This window comes from Aquarana catesbeiana, linkage group LG03 (assembly GCF_042186555.1).
Source record: "Aquarana catesbeiana isolate 2022-GZ linkage group LG03, ASM4218655v1, whole genome shotgun sequence".
Lineage (NCBI taxonomy): Eukaryota > Metazoa > Chordata > Amphibia > Anura > Ranidae > Aquarana > Aquarana catesbeiana.
Genome location: NC_133326.1, coordinates 671,821,561 through 671,844,052, shown reverse-complemented (window position 1 = coordinate 671,844,052; position 22,492 = coordinate 671,821,561). Strand labels below are relative to the sequence as shown.

At 43.3% G+C, this 22,492-nt stretch overlaps 1 protein-coding gene across 1 annotated transcript; it reads left to right on the top strand.

Annotated features, from left to right (window-relative positions):
• Window positions 1–6,942: 6,942 nt before the first annotated feature.
• LOC141134720 (probable N-acetyltransferase 16) lies at window positions 6,943–20,960 on the top strand. Its single transcript, XM_073624157.1, has 3 exons — window positions 6,943–7,166; window positions 13,034–13,258; window positions 19,852–20,960. The coding sequence occupies exons 1-3, from the start codon at window positions 6,987–6,989 to the stop codon at window positions 20,479–20,481; spliced, it is 1,035 nt and encodes a 344-aa protein (XP_073480258.1). The 5' UTR covers window positions 6,943–6,986; the 3' UTR covers window positions 20,482–20,960.
• The last annotated feature ends 1,532 nt before the right edge of the window (window positions 20,961–22,492 follow it).

Below are 22,492 nucleotides of genomic sequence, written 5' to 3'. Positions count from 1 at the left end.
GAGTCATCTTCCCCCAGATGGTGGGCGGGGCTAGCAGGACTGTGATTGGCTTTAGCAGTGGCCAATGACAGTCTCCTCCTCCTGGAAACAGGGACCCCCCCTCCAGCAGAACTGCACCCAATCTCTTCCCCATCACAAAAGCTGACGATCGCAGCAACTGCAAAGTTAGAGAACCTAAACAATGTTTCCCATCTTTACAATGTCGGGGGTGTAGTGCCTTCCCCCTTCAATGCAGGTGTGGCGTGGGGAATTCTGAAATTGGAATGCATTAGAGTCTCATTGACACTTCCCTGCACTGCTCTGCTGATGGGGAGGGAGTCGAGTGCTGGCAAAAGAGGCTTTGTGTGCCCCTTGCGGCACTAGTGCCGGGGGTGCCTACCCCTGATCTAGGGTCTCTGCTAAATAAAAATATATAATGTTTGGGGTTTCTAAGTAATTTTCTAGCAAAAAAACACAGATCTTTACATATATGAGAGAAGTGTCAGAATTGGCCCGGTTAATACTGTATGTTCCTTGCTAAAGAACATTGCTTTTTATCAAGTTGTTATGGATAAATGACAAAGAGAGAGGGGATGGTAGCGGGACTTTACTTGAGACATGCCAATGGATGCAAAAACTGGTTGTTCCAGATCAAAAGGGGTTGACCTGAAACAAATGTTATATCTGTAATGGGTAAAATATTGTAATGACCATAAATGTGCATATAGCCTGGGATACCATAATCTCCAAAGACATTCGAGGTATAAAATGGTACAAAATATTTTAATATGGTTAGCGTAAAACATGCTTCATAGAATACACTGTACAACATGGTTTGACACAATATAAGCAGTAAAGCAATGGACATAGTTCATGTAATCGAGGCAGTTACAGAAAAAAGAAATATTGTTATTCTTATATAAAAAACAATATGTGCATCCATAAGTTGGTAACTCTACGCGTTTCTTGGCTTTCTACCAATCATCAGGAGTCAGATGCAAATTAACTAAAAATTAAAATAGAGACATCTATTAGTATAGAATCAGTTATGGATAGATAGAAAGTAAGTATAAAAGAAACATATGTCTCAATAATGCTTACATATAATTCATTGGTCAATGGCGACCAATGAGCCGGGATATATAAGTGGTCTGGGTCAACAAAGTCTCACCCGGGGCTGAGGCCGAGCACATACCCCCCGATCCGCGGACCACAGCCGCCGAGGAACCGCAGCACCCCAATGAGAACACCACCAGGCAGGAGAGGTGCAACCAGGCCGCTAAGCACAGGATGGGCTGTAAAGAGGAGAAAAATGGTATGAAAGTGAGAGAAAGAGGGAATAGGGGTGGATGTGTGTGTGTGTGTGTATAGAGGTGGATGTGTGTGTGTATGTGAAGAATATACTTATTATAATTTACATGCATATTGAATAAATTCAGTGCAGTAAATCCCTACCCTTGTTGCATATTGATTTAATTCAGTGCAAAACTCCCCTTTCCCGGTTGCATATTGATTAAATTCAGTGCAAATACCCCTTCCCAGGCGCATATTGATTTAATTCAGTGCACTACTTTTCATTTTCTTTTATTTTCCTTATAATATATGACATTCATACTGCTTGATTCGCATTATTTTGTTGCTGGGTGGTGGTACTGGTGTCTTTCCTTGTCCCACTTCCGGGGTTGCGATGCACCCAGTACGCGACCTGTAACCCATCCCACATCATGATGGGGGCCCAACCCCCAGACGACGTCCTATCGTGACGAAACGCGTAGGGTGTGGCCTATGATGCTGATGTCACTAAGCTGTTCCTTTTTGCTGAACTGGATGGGAAGTGTATGCACAGCGGGAAGCCTGCGGAGACGCTGTATCATTGAGATTACTCTGACACTCGTTTATTGGAACTACTTGTAAGTGCATCTTTTTATTCATTAAATATTATTGATTGGAACGATTACACTATGGGAGCCTTTCTTGCTTTTATTTCCGGAGCCATACAGCCTCAGCCACAGACCCAGATGCTGGTATAGGTTATTGGGAAACCTGTAATCTCCCATATGCCTGGATAGACCTTAGTTGGTCTTTTGAGTCGGTAAGGAGCCTCATATCCACTTGGGTGTATTCACTTTTTGGGAGATTGGATTTCCTTTATCACGGATTTTGGATTAGTTCTTCTTTTTTACGCTTATGAACTTTATATATGAATTTTTGTTTTAATCGCACTATTTGTGATGGGACTTTTTATGTGCTCTTTTTGGTTTATTTGACACTATCAATTTTAGTATCTCATTATACACATATCCTACAGTGGTCATAAATAATTATGGTAATTTTTCACGTTGTTAATTATGATATTATGTTTTAATAATTTTTAATAATTTTGGTATTTTCATTTATTGGTTGTCCTTAGCGCTGCATAATATTATTACTATTATCTAGAGTATGTGTCTGACTCTTTTATGCTGGCTGCTTTGGTAATTTGGGTTAAAACCTTGTTTTTTATTAATGTGTTTTTAGTCTGTAAAGGTTAATCCCTTATAGCTACCAATCAATTATTGGGTTTCTAGCGCAGCGTTAACCCTTTTTGGGTTTTTTATATATTTTAAAGTTCTACTTTAAGCTTGCTCCCCTCACTTGCGTCTATGAATAACAGAACAACATGAGTGAGGGAGGCTAAAAAGAGATCAAAGACTATAAAGATGAATTTATTGACATTTTTTTCTGATAATCGTTGATCCAGAAAAAGGCAAAGCAAAAAGTCCAGTGGGCAGGGCTTTTTTTCTCAAACAATAGGTGCTGGAACTTAACCACGGCCCCACAAAATCCCTCCCCCCACACACACCCTCCAAATCACATCAAATAGTGGGTGTGTTCAGTCAAATTTCATGAAAACAGTAGGAGGGTCTTAAAGGGGCATTAAATACCAGGATTGCATTTCATACAGAGTGCAGAGCTGTCACTTGTAAACACAGAAACCAGACCTCTGTATTTACAAGTGATTGTGGTGAGCGTGATTTCAAGCGAAGTCGCACATTTTCAAAGCGTGGATTAAAGGAAAAAACAGTGCAGCGCTGGACAAGTATTACAAGTGAAAAAGAATTGTGAAAAAATTGATTCAAAAATTACGTGTAAACTAAACAACAATAATAAATGACAATAAATAATAATGACTAATAAATGAGCAACCAATCCAAAGTCCATAGGTGATAAAAAACAAATGCAATAAAGGCGAATAAAAGTTCTAAATATGGTGTAGGTGAAATCCAGAAATTATTCCATATGGAAATCTTGATCCATAATCCACCGCCAGTGCTGAACACCACCTGGTGATAAAGTAGTAAAGGCTTACCAGAGAGCCTGCGACCGCCCTTATTCAGGGGGGTCAAAACAGGCTTAGCAGAGCCTGCAGATTTCACCTACACCATATTTAGAACTTTTATTTGCCTTTATTGCATTTGTTTTTATCACCTATGGACTTTGGATTGGTTGTTCATTTATTAGTCATTATTATTTATTGTCATTTATTATTGTTGTTTAGTTTACACGTAATTTTTGAATAATTTTTTCACTGGTAATACTTGTCCAGTGCTGCACTGTTTTTTCCTTTAATCCATTTCTTGTCCCCTTGTATTGGGGTTCTAGTGTCCAGCAGCAGGACCTCCTTCATGGTTACTTTATTATATTTTAATTTCTCATGCATATAATCTTTTTTAGCACCTAGCGCTTTTCATTTTCAAAGCGTGAATGGGGGGTCTTCCACTCTTCCAAGGGTCCCATCAAGTAGTTATGATGCCAAGCTCTGTTTAATTTCATCAGCTTTCTACCTCTATTTCTAACTCTGGAATGTTTGTAAAATTCCTTTCTTGCAGGACATCACAGAACACAAGATAACATTACCTTCAGATGACTGGACACTTAGCAAAGCAAAGCTGGAAGGAGAATCTTACATAACATCTCTGCCTGCAGCAGACCGATGACATCATTTTACAGAATAGCTGTTCTCCGCTTGGGGACAGCCACTTGCCTGAAGCATAATGGATGGTTTATAAGAGGGGTTGGCAACCGGTCAATTGCGACCTACCCCGCAGATCACCCCTCAGACCTCAGACCACAGTAGCAATAAGCATTGCAGAGCCAAGGGAAGTCCTAGGCTTCTCTTTGACTCAACCGACACAGCCAAGGTGAGACTTGGAAGGACTTCCTTCAATCTGCCAGCTGCATTGCATCTGAGGTCTGTGATTATACAGGGGGGAGGGGGGTGGTTTTGTGCTGTGGGCAATTTTACCTAAGAGGGTAGAGTTTGTACTGGAATAGGGGTATTTTGCTTGTGGAGGGTGTGTGTTAGTTACTGATGACTTCTGCACTGTGAGTTACATACTACTGACCTCTAAACTCTGTAATACCTAATACTGAGCCCTGCACTCTGCATTAGTTACTACTGATCCCTGCCCTACTTGATACTGACCTCTGAACTCTGTTACATACTACTAATTTCCAAGCTCTCGTTTACTTACTACTGACCTCTGCACGCTGCATTACTTACTCTTGACTGCTGCACTCTGTGTTTCATACTATTTATCTTAGCACTCTACGTTACTTTCTCCTTACCCCTGCACTTTGTTACACACTACTGACTTCTAAACTCTTTTACTGACTCCTGAATTTTGCCATACTTACTCCTGACTCCTGCACTCTGTATTTACATACTACAGACTTCTAAACTCTGCATTACTTCTGACCTCTCTACTGTGCATTAGATACTACTGATCTTTGTGTTACTTACTACTGACCCCTGCACTCTGCGTAACATAATACTGACCTCTGAACTCTGTTATTTACTCCTGACCCCTACACTTTGCATTACTTACTCCAGACTCATGTACTTTATTATACTTACTCCTTACCCATGCATTATGCATTCTATACTACTGACCCTTGCGCCCTGCCTTACATACTGCTAACCTCTGAGTTATTTACTTCTGACCTCTGCACTTTGTTACTTACTGCTGACTCCTGCACTCTGTTGCACACTACTTACTTCTAAACTCTTTTACTGACTCCTGAATTTTGCAATACTTACTCCTGACTCCTGCACTATGTATAACATACTAGTGACTTCTAAACTCTGCATTACTTCTTACCTCTCTACTGTGCATTAGATACTACTGATCTTTGTGTTACTTACTACTGACCCCTGCACTCTGTGTAACATAATACTGATCTCTGTTACTTGCACCTTACTCTTAAACTTTGCATGACTTACTCCAGACCCATGTACTTTATTATACTTACTCCTTACCCATGCATTGTGCATTCTATACTACTGACGCCTGTGCCCTGCCTTACATACTGCTACTCCTGACTCCTGCACTCTGTTGCACACTACTGACTTCTAAACTCTTTTACTGACTCCTGAATTTTGCAATACTTACTCCTGACTCCTGCACTCTGTTTTACATACTACTGGCTTCTAAACTCTGCATTACTTCTGACCCCTGCACTGTGCATTAGATACTACTGATCTTTGTGTTACTTACTACTGACCCCTGAACTTTGCATAACATAATACTGACCTCTGAACTCTGTTACTTGCACCTTACTCTTACACTTTGCATGACTTACTCCAGACCCATGTACTTTATAAAACTTACTCCTGACCCTGCATTGTGCATTGGATACTACTGACCCTTGAATGGCGCAAAGACGGGTACAAACACTGCCTTATGGGACTAAAACATTCCTCAGATCTGAGGAAAAAGTGGAAGCTTTGAAACGCGTCATCTGACACGCCCCAATGTCACTTCTGGTTCCAGACTGCACCGAGTGCGTTCCAGGCTAAAACGCACTATACAATACACAGACCGGCAGGGACCATCGCAGGTCAGCTGACAGGCTTGCCCCTGCCCAGCATGACCCAGTTTGGCTGGCTACATTCTCCGGATCCCCCCATCACATCCAGGATCATCTCAACGCACTGGGACCACACTCAGGATGCACCCCCGAACAACAGAATGACTGCACACCCCACATTGAGATACACCCAAGCTTGTTTCTCACTACTATCATGTGAGTATCCACTTGGCTGATTATACTATTATTAAACCATCATTTTAAAATATATTGCACTTAGAGGAGCCCCTTTTTGTTCTTTTACTACTGACCCTTGCACTGTGCATTACATTACTACTGACACCTAAACTCTGCATTACTTCTAACCCTCATTCTGCATTAAATAGTTATGACCTCTGCAGTCTACATTACATATTACAGAGCTTTGAACTCTGAACTCTGTGTTACTACTCTGAATTATTTACTCTTGACCCCTGCCTTGTTCATTAGATACTACTGACCTCTGCGCTATGTGTACTTACTCCTGATCCCTGTACTCTATGCAGCGTACTACTGACCTCTGAACTCTGTGCTACTTACGCCTGACCCCTGCCATTTGCATTTGATACTACTGACCTCTGCACTATGTGTACTTACTCCTGACTCCTGTACTCTATGCAAAACACCCCTGACCCCTGCACTCTGCGTTACTTACTACTGTCCTCTGAACCCTCCATCACATACTGCTGACTTCTCAACACTTCAAACCCTCCTTACATTTTAATGGGGCCTTGCAAAGTTATCTTGTTTTTCAGGTAGATCTCTACCTCTCAATGGGTTGCCTACCCCTGTTTTATAATGATAAAAAGGCACACATTTTTTTTTTTCAAGAAAAGTATACCGGTGCTGCTTACCAGGAGTATACCTACAAACTTGTAAAGTTAATGATAAGTCCGCTTTAATTTGCTTTGCTTGATTGCACATTTATTTCCTTTGTACTTTGGTACAAGAGGATTATAAAAGAAAATGACCCCAATATTTTCCATGGCTGATCATGTGCAGAAATAGTCTTTTGAACTTGTTCCCACCGGCGTAGGGCGTGACACTTCTGCTGAACTTTGTTCATTCATATCCCGTTCTCTTTCTTGATCTTTTCAGCTACCACACACCTCTCGAAAATGTCGGCATCACCCAAAGCAAACATCGATTTTGTACCGGCCACCGCTGAGGACTACGAAGAGCTGATGTCTATCTCGGGTGGTATTTACAAAGGAATGGACTATCTGCCATGCAAATACCATGCATGGCTGAAGGAAGATCAAAGACATATGTTTATGGCCAAGAGTGAAGGGAAAATAGTGAGTATTGAAGGCGACAGAATGAAATGTTGTTTGTTGTCCCACACAATATGCAAGAAAATGCCAGTTTGGATGTGTCACAGATGTGGTGGCTGCATTCGTTTTCTCTTTTTGGGCTTTCTTTTATTTTCACCTGGCGACCTGGCAAGTAAATCTGTTATTTTTCAACTTCCTTTAACAGGCCAAGCTGTCCAGACAAAGTGGCAGTTAGAGGGATATGACAATCCATTTAACACTGATAGGGGTGCTTATTACATAGTTAGTCGGGTTGAAAAAAAAAGACACAAGTCCATCTAGTTCAACCTATAAAAGGGAAAAAGAAAAAATATATCTATATACAATCCCATATACACAATACTATACCCACAGTTGACGCAAAGGTAGGCAAAACCCCAGCAAAGCATGATCCAATTTGCTCCAGCAGGGGAAAAAATTCCTTCCTGATCCCCCGAGAAGCAATCGGATATTCCCTGGATCAACTTTACCTATAAATGTTAATAGTTACATAGTTACATAGTTAATTAGTTTAGTATTTGAAGTTTATTATTAGTTTATTATTTGAAGTAAAAACATTATTCCAAAAGGAAACAGAACTACTTATAAAGTGTTATCTGGAGTTCAACTTTAGTTGGTTAGTGTATGAATCTGATGTTCGGCTTTAATTTGTTAGTTAAATCCATCTAAAACTGCTACCCTTTGCCTAGACTGATAGAAATGATGTCCAAAGTTGTCTCTGTTGATCTTTTTTTTAGAGTGGAGACACCCAAAGACAGGAAGTATGTTACTGGTAGGGATGAGCCTGCGGTCTCCTCTAAAGTCCCTTCAGGTCTAATATGAATTCTAGGGGGAACCCCGCGCCAGAATAAAAAAAATGGCGTGGGGGTCCCCCCTAAATCCATACCAGACCCTTATCTGAGCACTGAGCCTGGCAGGCCACAGGAAAAGGGGGGGAAGAAAGAGCGGCCCTCCCCCCTCCTGAACCATACCAGGCCACATGCCCTCAACATGGGGAGGGTGCTTTCCCCACAACCCTTGTCTGGTGGTTGTGGGGGTCTGCTGGCAGGGCGCTTATTGAAATCTGGAAGCCCCCTTTAACAAGGGTGCCCCCAGATCCCGCCCCCCCTATGTGAATGGGTATCAGGTACATTGTACCCCTACACATTCACCAAAAAAGGTGTAAAAAAAATAAAAATGACAGGAGACAGTTTTGGACAAGTCCTTTATTAAAAGAAAAAAAAGTATCCCGCGATGTCCATTCATCTTCAAACACAGCGCCGACAACCCGAGAAAAACAAAAAACTAAAAAACTCCGCCTCCATGGGAGGCGTCCCGCCAACTGCAGCCTTTTCACAATGACATCTGTTATATAGCTGAGGGCGGGGCCACTTGGTGATGTAACCGGTGACCCCACCTCCTTCTGACATCATGTGACGTCACGTGACATCAGAGGGGGTGGGGTCTCCCGTTTACGACAACGTAGCCGCAGACTGGTCAGGGTGCCCAAGTTGGTCCATGTCCACAGCCAAAAGCACTTACAATGTGCACATGCATATCAGAACTGGACCACAGAGCAATGAAAGAAGCTGGCCTGGTCTGATGAATCAATCAATCAACCAATCTTTCCATCATGTAGATGGCTGGGTGTGTGTGCATCACTTACCTGGGGAAGAAATAATACCAGGATGCTGTATGGGAGGAAGGCAAGCTGGTGGAGGCAATGCGATATTTTGGGCAATATTCTGCTGGGAAATCTTGGGTCCTGCCATTCATGTGGATGTTATTTTGACACGTACCACCTACCCAAACATTGTTGTTGACCAAGTACACCTCTTCATGGAAACGATATTCCGTGACGGCAATGACCTCTTTCAGCATGTGCCCTGCCACCCACAATCTACCTACAGACCCCCAGGGCCACAGTTCTCCTCAACATGGGGACAAGGTGCTTTGCCAAAGCACCTCTGATATTAAGGGCATGTGACCTGGTATGGTTCAGGTGGGTTCAGGTGGGGACTGCTAAGATAAAGGTCTAGTGTGGATTTTGGGAGGGGCCTCACTTTTTTTATTTTGCGTGGGAGTCTTTCTTAAAACTCCTACCAGACCTGTGTTCTTAAAGTGGAGCTTCACCCGAAATGCTTGTTTGCACCCTCCCCCCTCCTCATTTGGCACTTTTTTTGGGGGGGGGAGTGGGTACCTGGTTTTGACAGGTACCCGCTCCCACTCCTGGCTCAGATCAGCGCTGCGACCTGAGTTGGAAGTTCGCCCCACCCTTTCCCCCACAGTCTTCTGGGACCATTCACCAGGCGCACATCAGCTCGCACATGCGCAGTAGGAAGCTGGCTGTGAAGTCGCAAGGCTTCACTTCCTGTTTCCCTTACTAGGAATGCTGGCACCTGCACCCGAAGCCGATTGAAGAATCAGCTCAGGTGACGAGATCGCTGGATCCCTGGACAGATAAGTTTCCTTATATTAAAAGTTAGCAGCTACAGTATTTCTAGCTACTGACTTTAAATTTTTTGGTGGGAGTCTGTAGCTCCTCTTTAACTACCATTGACAGTGGGAATCTGCCATGTATAATTGATACTAATACTATATATATGTAATGTGCTGCGTAAATTGACGGCGCTATACAGTATAAAGTACTTGATATAAAGAAATATATACTCCAGTTGTATATGACGTTATTCCCTTATCTGTGAAGGTTATGAGCTGGATCTCTGAGCCAATCACCCATTACTATCTGTCACATAGAATAAGTTACATGCACATCCATAATTAGACATGCTAGATATTTGTTTTTCTCCCAGCAAGTGAAGACAACAATGTGTGAGCAATAGAGTTGGGCTGATCACCCCCCAGTTCGGTAGAGGCAAAGGCGTAGAGGCAGAGCCCCCTGGGCCAAAGCACGCCCCCATATTGAAGGCATGTGGCTTGGTACGGTTCGGGGGGGGCGGAGCTCGCTCATCCCCCCCTTTCCTGCATGCTCGAATAAGGGTCTGGCATAGATTTTGGGGGGACCCCATGGCATTAAAAAAAAAGTCATGGGGGTTCTCCTCAAAATCAAATCCACACCAGACCCAAAGGGCCTGGTATGGATTGGGGCGGGACTCCCCCTCCCCTGCTGTTTTTTTAGCATCCTTCTATTGTCTGTAATGTTTTGTTTTTTTTTCCATTCAGCTGTCAGTGGGGAAGCCCGTTGACAGCTGATGACTCATCCGTTGTTAAGGACGCCGCGACCGGCTTTCTGGCCCTCTCCTTAACCACTTCAGCCCTGGGAGGACTTACCCCCTTAATGACCAGGCCATTTTTTGTGATACGGCACTGCGTCGCTTTAACTGACAATTGCGCGGTCGTGCGACGCTGTACCCAAACAAAATTGGTGTCCTTTTTTTTCCCACAAATAGAGCTTTCTTTCTTTCTTTTGGTGGTATTTGATCAACTCTGGTTTTTATTTTTTGCGCTATAAACAAAAAAGAAATTTGTAAAAAACAACAACATTTTTTTCTTTTGCTATAATACTTTTACCAAAAAAAAAAACAAAAAAAAAAAAAACAAATGTATTTATCAGTTTAGGCCAATGTGTATTCTGCTACATATTTTTGGTAAAAAAAATTCCAATAAGCGTATATTAATTGGTTGGTGCAAATGTTATTGCGTCTACAAAATAGGGGATCGATTTGGGGACTTTGATTTTTTTATTGTTTTTACTGGTAATGGTGGCGATCTGCAATTTATAGCGGAACTGTGACATTGCGGCAGACAAATCTGACCCTAAGTGACACTTTTTGGTGACCAGTGATACCAATACAGTGATCAGTGCATTTTTATAGCAGTAAATACACTGGCAGGGAAGGGGTTAACACTAGGGGGCGATCAAGGGGTTAAGTGTTCCCTAGGGAGGTGCTTTCTTACTGTGGGGGGAGTGGACTAACAAGGAGTAGAGAGAGATCGCTGTTCCGGCTTCCTGGCCCGCTCCTTAACAACGAGCTATTGATTGTGCCCTGATTGGGCAAAGCTTTGCCCAATCATTGCTTAGAATGCACTGTGCAGCGCGCAGTGCATTGTGGGGCGCTGGGCGGCCAAACATCCCGCCAAGCCCCACAAATCCGGGTGTTCGCTGAATGGGGCAAACAGAAGATGTTTAGGCCGAACTTTTGCTCATCCCGAAACGTTCACCCAACTCTAGTGAGCAAAAGAAAGCTGAGTATGTGCTACGAAGAGGCTCTGATAGTCTTTGCTTTTCATGGGCAATGCACAGGTTCACTTTAAAAACATATTTTTGCTAAGAAAGGATGAAATATATGTAAAGGATTATTATTATTATACAGGATTTATATAGTGCCAACAGCTTACGCAGCGCTTTACAATATAAAAGGGAGACAATACAGTTACAATACAATAAAATACAAGAGGGTTAATAGGGTCCTGCTGAGAAGAGCTTGCAATCTAGTAGGGTGCGACAGGTGGTACAAAAGGTTGCAACTGTGGGGAATGAGCTGATGGAAGTGGTAAAAGATTAGTTGGAGGTGTGATAGGCTTCCCTGAAGAGATGAGTTTTTAGAGATTGCCATCAGAGGATGGGAGAGGCTCTGGAGAAATCCTGGAGATGAGCATGGGAGGATAGATCACTGGATAGCACTATAATCGGAACTTCTAATAATTTAAATTGAAAATTGGGCTTTAGTGCTAAAGCGCCTACCACAATTTTCCGGGGGTCTGGTGGTGACTCCCAGAGGCGGGAAGGGCTGACATACAGTTTTTGGATGAGAAGACCTAGCTTACAATCTTGGTTTCCAACTCATCCCAAAGATGTTTAGTAGGGTTGAGGTCAGGTCTGCGTGCAAACTCCAGAATCTAAATGTTTATGAAGCTGGCTTTGTACACAGGAGCACAGTCATGCTGGAACAGGAAAGGGCCTTCACCAAATGGTGCTACAAACTTGGAAGCCCACAATTATCTAAAGCAGTGTTTCTCAACTTTTTTTAGTCAAGGCACCCTTTAAAATGATGGACAGTCTCAAGGCACCCCATTCTAAAATGTAAAAACTATTCTAATAGTTTTCATAATGCAGCAACATCCACACACGTGACACCCATTTTGAACACTGGTACTGACTAGTAGTCCAATGTTTCTCTTCTCCAGTCTTTCTCCATCACTCAGCTAATGTGACCCCAGCTCTGATGGAGAGGGGCAGGGGAGGGTCAAACAAGGATTCTGTGCAGGCAACCCTCATCCTCTTTATTACCTGATGATGCCACTGGTTGTTAGGACACCGGCGGCTAGAAGGTTGTAATGGTGCACAATAAAAATCTGTGGGCTTTGTGTAACTAAGTGGCAGACTTGTTCCACTCACTGACTTGTATACAATTTTTGGACAATTTTTAGACATTTTGATCAAGGCATCCCTGAAGATACAAGTTTTTGTATACTGTGGCATTAACAGTACTGCTTATTGAAAACACCTCAACTCAATAATTTGATGAGAGGACCATACTCTTAATTATATAGTGTATGTCTAGAGTTTTTATGATTGCTGTACGTAAAATAAATTATAACCTTCTCTGGGGAGCAGGAAACAATGTGAATAGTCAACAGTTTTTTATAAGGTGCTGCAAATAGGAATGATCAGGTCAGGATTATCACTAATACATCACCTTCTGATGCTTGATTATTTGCCTGTAGTGATATTTGCTCATCAGACGTCATGTAATTCAGGACTCCAGGGAATTGTGATTTATGAATTGTATGGTATTGTTCTAAACTTTGGACACGCATATTATTTTCTGTCAGAAATAAAACCACGATTCATCTTGTTGTCCAACCAATTCTCTTCAGCTGAACATATCTTGTTGATGTCTTTTCTTCAGGTGGGCTTTGAGTCCTTCTTGTTGGCTGATGGCGGTGAGACAGCTGTGGTGCAAGGTCTTCGTGTGGCCCCCCAGATGAGAGGACAAGGTGTAGCTGGGATAATTGAGAAATTTATCCTAGACAAACTTCATTCTGATCACCCACAAGTCAAAAGAATTCGTTTGACCCGTGCAGAAAACCCTCCACCAAGCATGCTGAAGAAGTATAGAGTGATCAGCTCCAAGGTCTTTTTATGTTCTAATTCTATATATAAACTAAAAATAATCAGCGCAAACAATCCTGAGTAAATACTAATAATTGCAGATGAACACCCAAGGCCAATTACACAACACCTTCAAATAAGCTAATAAATGAAATTAGTGCAGAGCAAGAAATATTCATATATTAATATCTGAGTCGATCCGAGACAGCCACTTCCTCTGTGGGATCGTGGATATCAATATTAAAGCAAATAGAAAGAATCTAGTGCTCTCTGTCATATAATCATGTAAAAATGTAAATCCACTGCCAATTCTTGCACTTGTCACAAGTGCACAAACGAGCGCTCTGTGTATACACATCTTCCCCAGTAAGATGGGCGCGGGTGACGTCATGCGTGGCTCCTACTACTGTACGCATTACGTCCTGGGTAGGACTTCGTCAGCGGGTATGGAGCCACGCTAATCTCCCGCACTTAAATAGACTTGCCTGAAGTGCCATCTTTAGGCACTACCAGAATCTTTTTCAGGAACTTTTTATGGAAATATATTTGGACTTATTTTATATATTTTTTTAGGTTTTTTTAATACATTAATATTTCTTGCACTGCCCTATTTTCATTTATTATGTTCTGATTCTCCCTACCATTAAACAGATTCCCATGTTCTCTTCTCATTACAGAAGATCACAAAATAAACATTTGGTTATAGAATCTTCAGGGGACTTTCACACTACTAAGGTGTGATTGACAGCAGCAGGAGCCAATGGCTCCCGCTACGATCAATCTGCCCAATGAGGAGGGAGACAGCGGCTTCCATCTTCACTCAGTCTTCCTGCCTTCCGTCACTCCTGCGCATGCGTGTGGGAGTCACGGACTGTGGCACAGAACTCTGAAGAGGCGGCATGGGTATACCGCCCCTTCAGAGCACATGGGCCAGTGACAGGGGGCACATTAGCAACTGGGGCTCATTCTCAAAGTGGGGCTATTTTTGTAAGTGTGAGCACTTCTGACCCTGCACTCATCATCTGAATGTCTCATCTGAAAATCTCTTCTATCATTCCACAGGTATGTGCTACTGAAACATCTCCACCCAAAAACTGAAACACTGCTATCTGCTTTGCTTATGTCTATTTAATAATTGCTGGTATGTGCTACTGCAACATCTCCACCCAAAAACTGAAACACTGCTATCTGCTTTGCTTATGTCTATTTAATAATTGCTGGTATGTTATTTTTACTTAACCGTCTATAGACCTGTCCACATTACAATGCTTTATTATCATCCTTGTCTTACCCAAAATTATGGCCCGTTAACTTTAGTACCCTCTTGCTAGTCTGTTTCTGAAGTAAGAATATTGCCCTGTTAATCAGCTAACCTTTATTACCTCCTGATTGATAATTGAAATGCACCCATCCCCAATCCCTATCAGTATAAATATAAGCTTTTTTGGGGGGAAGCATTTGCAAGGGGCACATTTTCAACTGGGGCTCTTTCTCAAAGTGGGGCTATTTCCATAAGTGGGAGCACTTCTGACTCTGCACTCATCATCTGAATGTCTCATCTGAAAATCTCTTCTATCATTCCACAGGTATGTGCTACCTAAACATCTCCACCCAAAAACTTAAACACTGCTATCTGCTTTGCCTATGTCTATTTAATAATTGCTGGTATGTGTTACTGCAACATCTCCACCCAAAAACTGAAACATTGCTATCTGCTTTGCTTATGTCTATTTAATAATTGCTGGTATGTAGGGATGAGCTTCAAGTTCGAGTCGAACTCATGTTCGATTCGAACATCGGCTCATTCGGCTGTCTGCCAGTTCGCCAAACAGCGAACAATTTGGGGTGTTCGCGGCAAATTCGAAAGCCACGGAACACCCTTTAAAAGTCTATGGGAGAAATCAAAAGTGCTAATTTTAAAGGCTTATATGCATGGTATTGTCATAAAAAGTGTTTGGAGACCTGGGTCCTGCCCCAGGGGACATGTATCAATGCAAAAAGAAGTTTTAAAAACTGACGTTTTTTCGGGAGCAGTGATTTTAATAATGCTTAAAGTGAAACGATAGAAGTGTAATATTCCTTTAAATTTCGTACCTGGGGGGTGTCTATAGTATGCCTGTAAAGGGGCGCATGTTTCCCATGTTTAGAACAGTCTGACAGCAAAATTACATTTCAAAGGAAAAAAAGTCATTTAAAACTACTCGCGGCTATTAATGAATTGTCGGTCTGACAATACACATAAAAGTTCATTGATAAAAACGGCATGGGATTTCCCCACAGGGGAACCCCGAACCTAAATTTAAAAAAAAAATGGCGTGGGGGGTCCCCTTACATTCCATACCAGGCCCTTCATGTCTGGTATGGATATTAATGGGAACCCGCTCCAAAATGTTTTTAAAAAATGGCGTGGGAGTCCCCCTCAAAATCCATACCGAAGGGTCTGGTATGGATTTTAAGTGGAAACCCCGCGCCAAAATTAAAAAAAAAATGGCGTGGGGTCCCCTCAAAAATCCATACCAGACCCTTATCCGAGCACGCAACCTGGCAGGCCGCAGGAAAAGAAGGGGGGACGAGAGAGCGCCCCCCCCTCCTGAACTGTACCAGGCCACATGCCCTCAACATTGGGAGGGTGCTTTGAGGTAGCCCCCCAAAGCACCTTGTCCCCATGTTGATGAGGACAAGGGTCTCATCCCCACAACCTTTGGCTGGTGGTTGTGGGGGTCTGCAACAAGGGGACCCCAGATCCTGCCCCCCCTGTGTGAAATGGTAATGGGGTACAAAAGTACCCCTACCATTTCACAAAAAAGTGTAAAAAATTTTAAAAATTACAGGAGACAGTTTTTGACAATTCCTTTATTTAAAGTCTTCTTCTTTCCATCTTCTTCGGGTCTTCGTCCTTCCTACTGCAGCTCCCGCCCCCCTTCTGAAGTCATGGGAAAATCCATAGGGAAGTCCCTGTCAAGTCCCCTTGCGTCAGAGGGGGCGGGGTCACCGGGTGGCCCCGCCCTTGTTATATAAGAAGTGTCAGAAGAAGAGAAGCGTCACACAGCGGGAGCCTCCCATGGATGCGGAGCAGCCCAAGAACGAAGCGTTGAAGAAGACGCCGTGGAGGAAGATGCCGGACGAGAACGCTGGAGCAAAAAGCAGAGGATCGGAGGAAGAACCAGAGGAAGAAGAAGATGGAGGAAGAAACCAAAGGATGAAGGAAGGAAGAAGACCCCGAAGAAGATGGAAAGAAGAAGACTTTAAATAAAGGAATTGTCAAAAACTGTCTCTTGTCATTTTTAACATTTTTGACACTTTTTTGTGAAATGGTAGGGGTACTTTTGTACCCCATTACTATTTCACACGGGGGGGAATTGGGGGTCCCCTTGTCAAAGGGGGCTTCCAGATTCCGATAAGCTCCCTGCTCACAGACCCCCACAACCACCGGCCAAGGGTTGTGGGGATGAGGCCCTTGTCCTCATCAATATGGGGACAAGGTGCTTTGGGGGGCTACCTCAAAGCACCCTCCAAATGTTGAGGGCATGTGGCCTGGTACGGTTAAGGGGGAGGGGCGCTCTCTTATCCCCCCTCTTTTCCTGCAGCCTGCCAGGTTGCATGCTCGGATAAGGATCTGGTATGGATTTTTGGGGGGACCCCACACCATTTTTTTTATTTTGGCGCGGGGTTCCCCTTAAAATTCAGGTCTGGTATGGATTTATGGATTTTGAGGGGGACCCCCATGCCATTTTTTTAAAAATTTTGGCGCTGGGTTCCCCTTAATATATATCCTAGACCTGAAGGGCCTGGTATGGAATTCAGGGGGACCCCCACGCCATTTTTTAAAAAAATTTTGGTTTGGGGTTCCCCTGTGGGGAAATCCCATGCCGTTTTTATCAATGAACTTTTATGTGTATTGTCGGACAGACAATTCATTAATAGCCGCGAGTAGTTTTATATGACTTTTTTTCCTTTAAAATGTCATTTTGCTGTCAGACTGTTCTAAACACGGGAAACATGCGCCCCTTTACAGGCATACTATAGACACCCCCCAGGTACCAAATTTAAAGGAATATTACACTTTTATTGTTTCACTTTAAGCATTAATAAAATCACTGCTCCTGAAAAAACTGACGTTTTTAAAACTTTTTTTGCATTGATACATGTCCCCTGGGGCAGGACCCAGGTCCCCAAACACTTTTTATGACAATAACTTGCATATAAGCCTTTAAAATCTGCACTTTTGATTATTCATGTTCGAGTCCCATAGACTTTAACGGTGTTCGCGTGTTCAAACAAATTTTTTGCCTGTTCGCATGTTCTGGTGCGAACCGAACAGGGGGGGTGTTCGGCTCATTCCTACTGGTATGTTATTTTTGCTTAACTGTCTGTAGACCTGTCCACATTACAATGCTTTATTATCTCCCTTGTCTTACCCAAAATGATGGCCCATTATCTTTAGTGCCCTCTTGCTAGTCTGTTTCTGAAGTAAGAATTTTGTCCTTTTAACCAGTCAACCTTTATTACCTCATGATTGATAGTTGAAATGCACCCATCTCCATCCCTATCAGTAAAAATATAAGCTTCTTTTGGGGGGAGCATTTGCAGGGGGCACATTTTCAACTGGGGCTCTTTCTCAAAGTGGGACTATTTCTATAAGTGGGAGCACTTCTGACTCTGCAGTTCAGCAAATTCACAAAGCAAATAAACACATGAAAATAATTTGAAAAACACTGCACAGACATCAGGTGACCTTGTTTACCCCTTCAGCTTTCTCCTTGTAACATGCACTCTCTACCACTCCTTTTGACAACTCTGTCCTCTATCCTTAAACTATCTCTCCTTCACCCCTCTTCTCCCCCCCCCACAGCATATATATATATATATATATATATATATATATATATATATATATATATATATATCTATCACCCTCACTTCTATCCTCTCCTTATTACTGCACCCACCAACTCCTGCTAATTCTAAATCCATACACACAAAAAATCTCCAGGACCCTGAGGCATGTCCCTTCATATAAATCCCACTCCCATATTACCTCCTTCACCCTCCTGCTTCTCCTAACCTCTGGAGATATATCGCCAAACCCCTGGCCTCCATCATTTACCTGTACCCCATGCACTCATCACCCAACACTATTCTGTACTCCTACTCCTGGACCTCTCTGCTGCCTTTGATACGGTTGACCACCCCCTCCTCCTCAAATAACTCCACGCCTTTGGTCTCCATGACTGTACTCTTCTCTGGTTCTCTTCCTACTTATTCAACCGCACCTTTAGCGTTTCTTACAACTCTACTTCCTCTTCTCCTCTTCCTTTGTCTGTTGGGGTCCCCCAAGGTTCTGTTCTTGGACCTCTCCTATTTTCAATCTACACCTCCTTTCTGGGTCAGCTGATAGCCTCCCATGGCTTCCAATACCACCTCTACGCTGACGACAGACAAATCTATTTCTCTACCCCTCAGCTCACTCCCTCTGTCTCCTTACGCATCACTAATTTTCTATTAGATATATCAGTCTGGATGTCACACCACTTCCTCAAACTCAATCTATCCAAAACCAAACTTATATTTTTTCCTCCCCCATATGCCCCTTCCCCTTCCCCTGATCTCTCTGTCAAAACTGATTTCACAACTATAAGCCCATCCCCACATGCCAAGGTTCTAGGTGTAGCTCTGGATTCTGAACTCTCCTTTAAGCACCACGTCCAATCACTGTCCAAAACTTGTCACCTCAACCTCCGCAACATCTTTCTAACCAATGACACAACAAAGCTCTTAATTCACTCGCTGGTCATCTCTCGCCTTAACTACTGCAACTCCTTTCTCATTGGCTTACCTCTACATAATCTATCACCTCTTCAATCCATCATGAATGCTGCTGTCAGACTCATCCACCTTACCAATGACTCTGTGTCTGCTACCCATCTCTGTCAATCCCTCCACTGGCTTCCGCTCAACCAACAAATTAAATTCAAAATACTAACAACTACTTACAAAGCCATCCACAATTTAACCCCAGCTACATCACTAGCCTAGTCTCTAAGTACCAACCTACTTGTTCTCTTCATTCCTCTCAATTCCTCCTGCTCTCTAGCTCTCTCGTCACCTCCTCCCATGCTCGCCTCCAGGACTTTTCCAAAGCCTCTCCAATCCTATGGAATGTCTTACCCCAATCTGTCTGCTTATCTCCTACTCTTTTAGCTTTTAGACGATCCCTGAAAACCCTTCTCTTCAGAGAAGCCCACCCTACCCACACCTAACAACTGTATTTTCATTTTCTCCATCAGCTCATCCCCCACAGTTATTACCTTTTGTTTCCACTTGACCCTCCCGTCTAGATTGTAAGATCTAACGAGCAGGGCCCTCTGATCCCTCCTGTATTGATTTGTATTGTAAGTGTACTGTCTGTCCTCATGTTGTAAAGCACTGCACAAACTGTTGGACTGTTGGCGCTATATAAATCCTGTATAATCTACAGGTAAGCCTTATCATAGGCTTACCTGTAGGTACAAGTAAAAAAGGCTTACTTCCACTTTAAGGTAAAAAACTTTTGGCTTTAGAACCACTTTAAAGCCTTCATATATGCCAATGCATTCATTCTTTTTTCTTCACCAGGCTGTGGTATGTATGATGCTTCCCTCTGACCAGCTTGAAGAAGCCATTGGATTATTGGAGGCTCGTCTGGACAGTGTGGGCCAGTCGAATAATTACACCATTCTGGAACCTGCCGAGGTTCTCAAACTATTTGATGGGACAAAGACTGCAGAAGATCTGCTTCCTGGGGGTCTCTTGATGCAGGGATGGCTTCCACTTACCACCCAAAAGTCCAATTTGGAAATGCTCTTTGAAAAGAAAATCACTTGGATCTACTCACAAGCACAATGTACAAGCAACAATGCAGAAGGACATCAAATTAACCATGAAAACAAAGTGAGTGGAGGATCACCATCCCTACCACCCTCTTCTGTTGGGTTCCTCAGCCTTGGTACTCCAGCATACCCAGTGCCTTATGCAGAAAGCACTTATCGATTTGACATTGACTTGTTTGGCATTGACCCAGAAAGCACTAAGATGCATGTCGTACAACAACTTAAGTTGTGTATAAAGTCCCTGCCTGCTGGACAGAGCATAATCTGCATAATGTTTGGAGAGGAGAGTCTGCGAACGGAACTCAATCAACTGCGTGAGGGACTGACACCTTTCTTTTTAGTAAACAAACAGTTGCTGCTAGAAATGGACATTTAACACCTTGGTTGACAATCTTACAGGATCGTTGGGCTAAAAGTTAATGGACATCTGATCATCAAGGCCACCTAAATGGGCAAAAATATGTGGACACCCCTCAAAATTTTTGATCTCAAGTGTTTTGAGTCAAGTGTACTATTAATGCTACAAATGTGTACTACAAATGGGAGAAGGACCTTTTTCTGTTCCAGCATGACTGCACACAAAGTCAATAATCCAACACCATAAAGAATACATTGTTTAATGAGTTTGATGTGGAAGAGCATCAGTGAGCTTCAGAGGCGGCTCTAGGCTTTGTGAGGCCTTAGGCAAAATCTAAACATTATGCCCATCATCATCACTGATGCCCATCAGCTACGCAGCAGGCCTTCCAAGATTGAGATCCTTGTGCGGTGGATCGGAGGGGTGACGTGCGCGGACGCAACATCACTCCTCATTGGCTGGCGGGCGGAACTCCAGGAGTCTTAGATTATGCAAGAAGTGAGTGTGACAGGGCTCAGCATTAAGATGTCCTGCCACTCACCTCTAAAATAAAGTGCTGTAAATTAGATGTTCGGCACGCTTAAGTGAGACAGGGCTCTTAACGCTGCCTGAACACAGGAGCATTAAGGTCCCCTGTCCCTCAAAACTGGGGTAATGCATGTAGCGCTACCCCTGAAGGAGCCGCTTGGTAATTTTGGGTTCCCTGTTCTGCACCTCCACTCCAAGAGCACCCTCAGCCCCTCTGACACACCTGGTTGATTGAATCACTATAGACACACGTAGCAACACCAGCATATTGTACCTTTCACCTTACTGTAGGATATAGGCAATATATGAGTACACACCTGCTTAGTTGTAAACACTATTTGACTATAATTAAGAACTTGCATAAATTACAAAGTGCAGCTTCACCAAGCAGAGTAGAACTGACCTCGGGTAATAAAGGTAAAAAAATATATCCATATAAACAGCTCTATATCAATAGCAGAAAAATCAATATGAGAATAGTTAAATCAATATTTAGCAACACAACTGTACATGTCTAAAGGAATAGCAGTTTCCTAGGGGTTTTCGAGTGGGGTTCCCCTTTAAATGGCAACAACAAACTGCGCAGGGCCAGTGCAAGGATTTTTGTTTACTTATCCCCAGTCTTCTTCCCAATCTGTGTACAGGAGGTAGGCTGAGTGGCCGAAGATCTACTGAGCTCTCGCTGCCCTTCCCAGTGCCACCTGCCATGACAGCAGGTGGGACAGTGGTGCCCAGTAAACATGGTGGGGGGGGTCGCATATTGCGGCAGTGGTGGAAGTCATAGGCAACTTCAAAGCCACGTGTAACACTTCCACATGAAAGGCGACAGTCGGCTTTACTGGTATACACACTCCCGGTGCAGCACTGTAAAAGTCTGAATCCCCAGCAAGTGGCTGTCGATTCTGATTTTACCGCCCCCCTATCCTGGCATCCTGAGTTTGCTGCTTAAGCTGCCTTATGGTAGTTCCGGCCATAGCCCTGGGGTCTCTACAGTTATAGGGCAGTCTTTAGTCCTAAGCTCACGTTCACATTGAGCCAATTTGGCATGCGATTTGACATTTCAAATCGCATGCCAAATCGACGGCTATTGCAGGTAATGGCACCGTCCGAATTGGTGCGATGCCGACTTTGTGGCGCCACACTGATTCCCAAAAGTAGTTCCTGTGCTACTTTTGGCGACTTTGGGGGCGATTTGAATAGACATCTGTACATGAACCCACACAGATGTCTGTCAAATTGCCCCAAAGTTGGACTGCATTGCTGGTTTGAAATTGTGCGGGTTCAGCTGAACTTGCACGATTTCTAACCCACATCAGTGTGAACCAGGGCTAAATCTTCATCCATAATCATTGGTGCACGTTTCAGCTGTGAATAGGGTGTGCAGGCAGTATTAGGGCCATTATGGCAGTAGATAATGCTAGCTCCTGCTGACAGGAGGAGGAAGGGGGAATGGGCAGGAAACACAAAGAGCCCCTGAGTCTTTCAGCGGCGGCTCAAGCAG

Coding starts and splice junctions, on each gene's coding strand:
- LOC141134720 (XM_073624157.1), top strand. CDS start 6,987: ATGTCGGCATCACCCAAAGCAAACATCGATTTTGTACCGGCCACCGCT. Junction 7,167..13,033: donor CCAAGAGTGAAGGGAAAATA/GTGAGTATTGAA, acceptor TCTTTTCTTCAG/GTGGGCTTTGAGTCCTTCTT. Junction 13,259..19,851: donor ATAGAGTGATCAGCTCCAAG/GTCTTTTTATGT, acceptor TTTCTTCACCAG/GCTGTGGTATGTATGATGCT.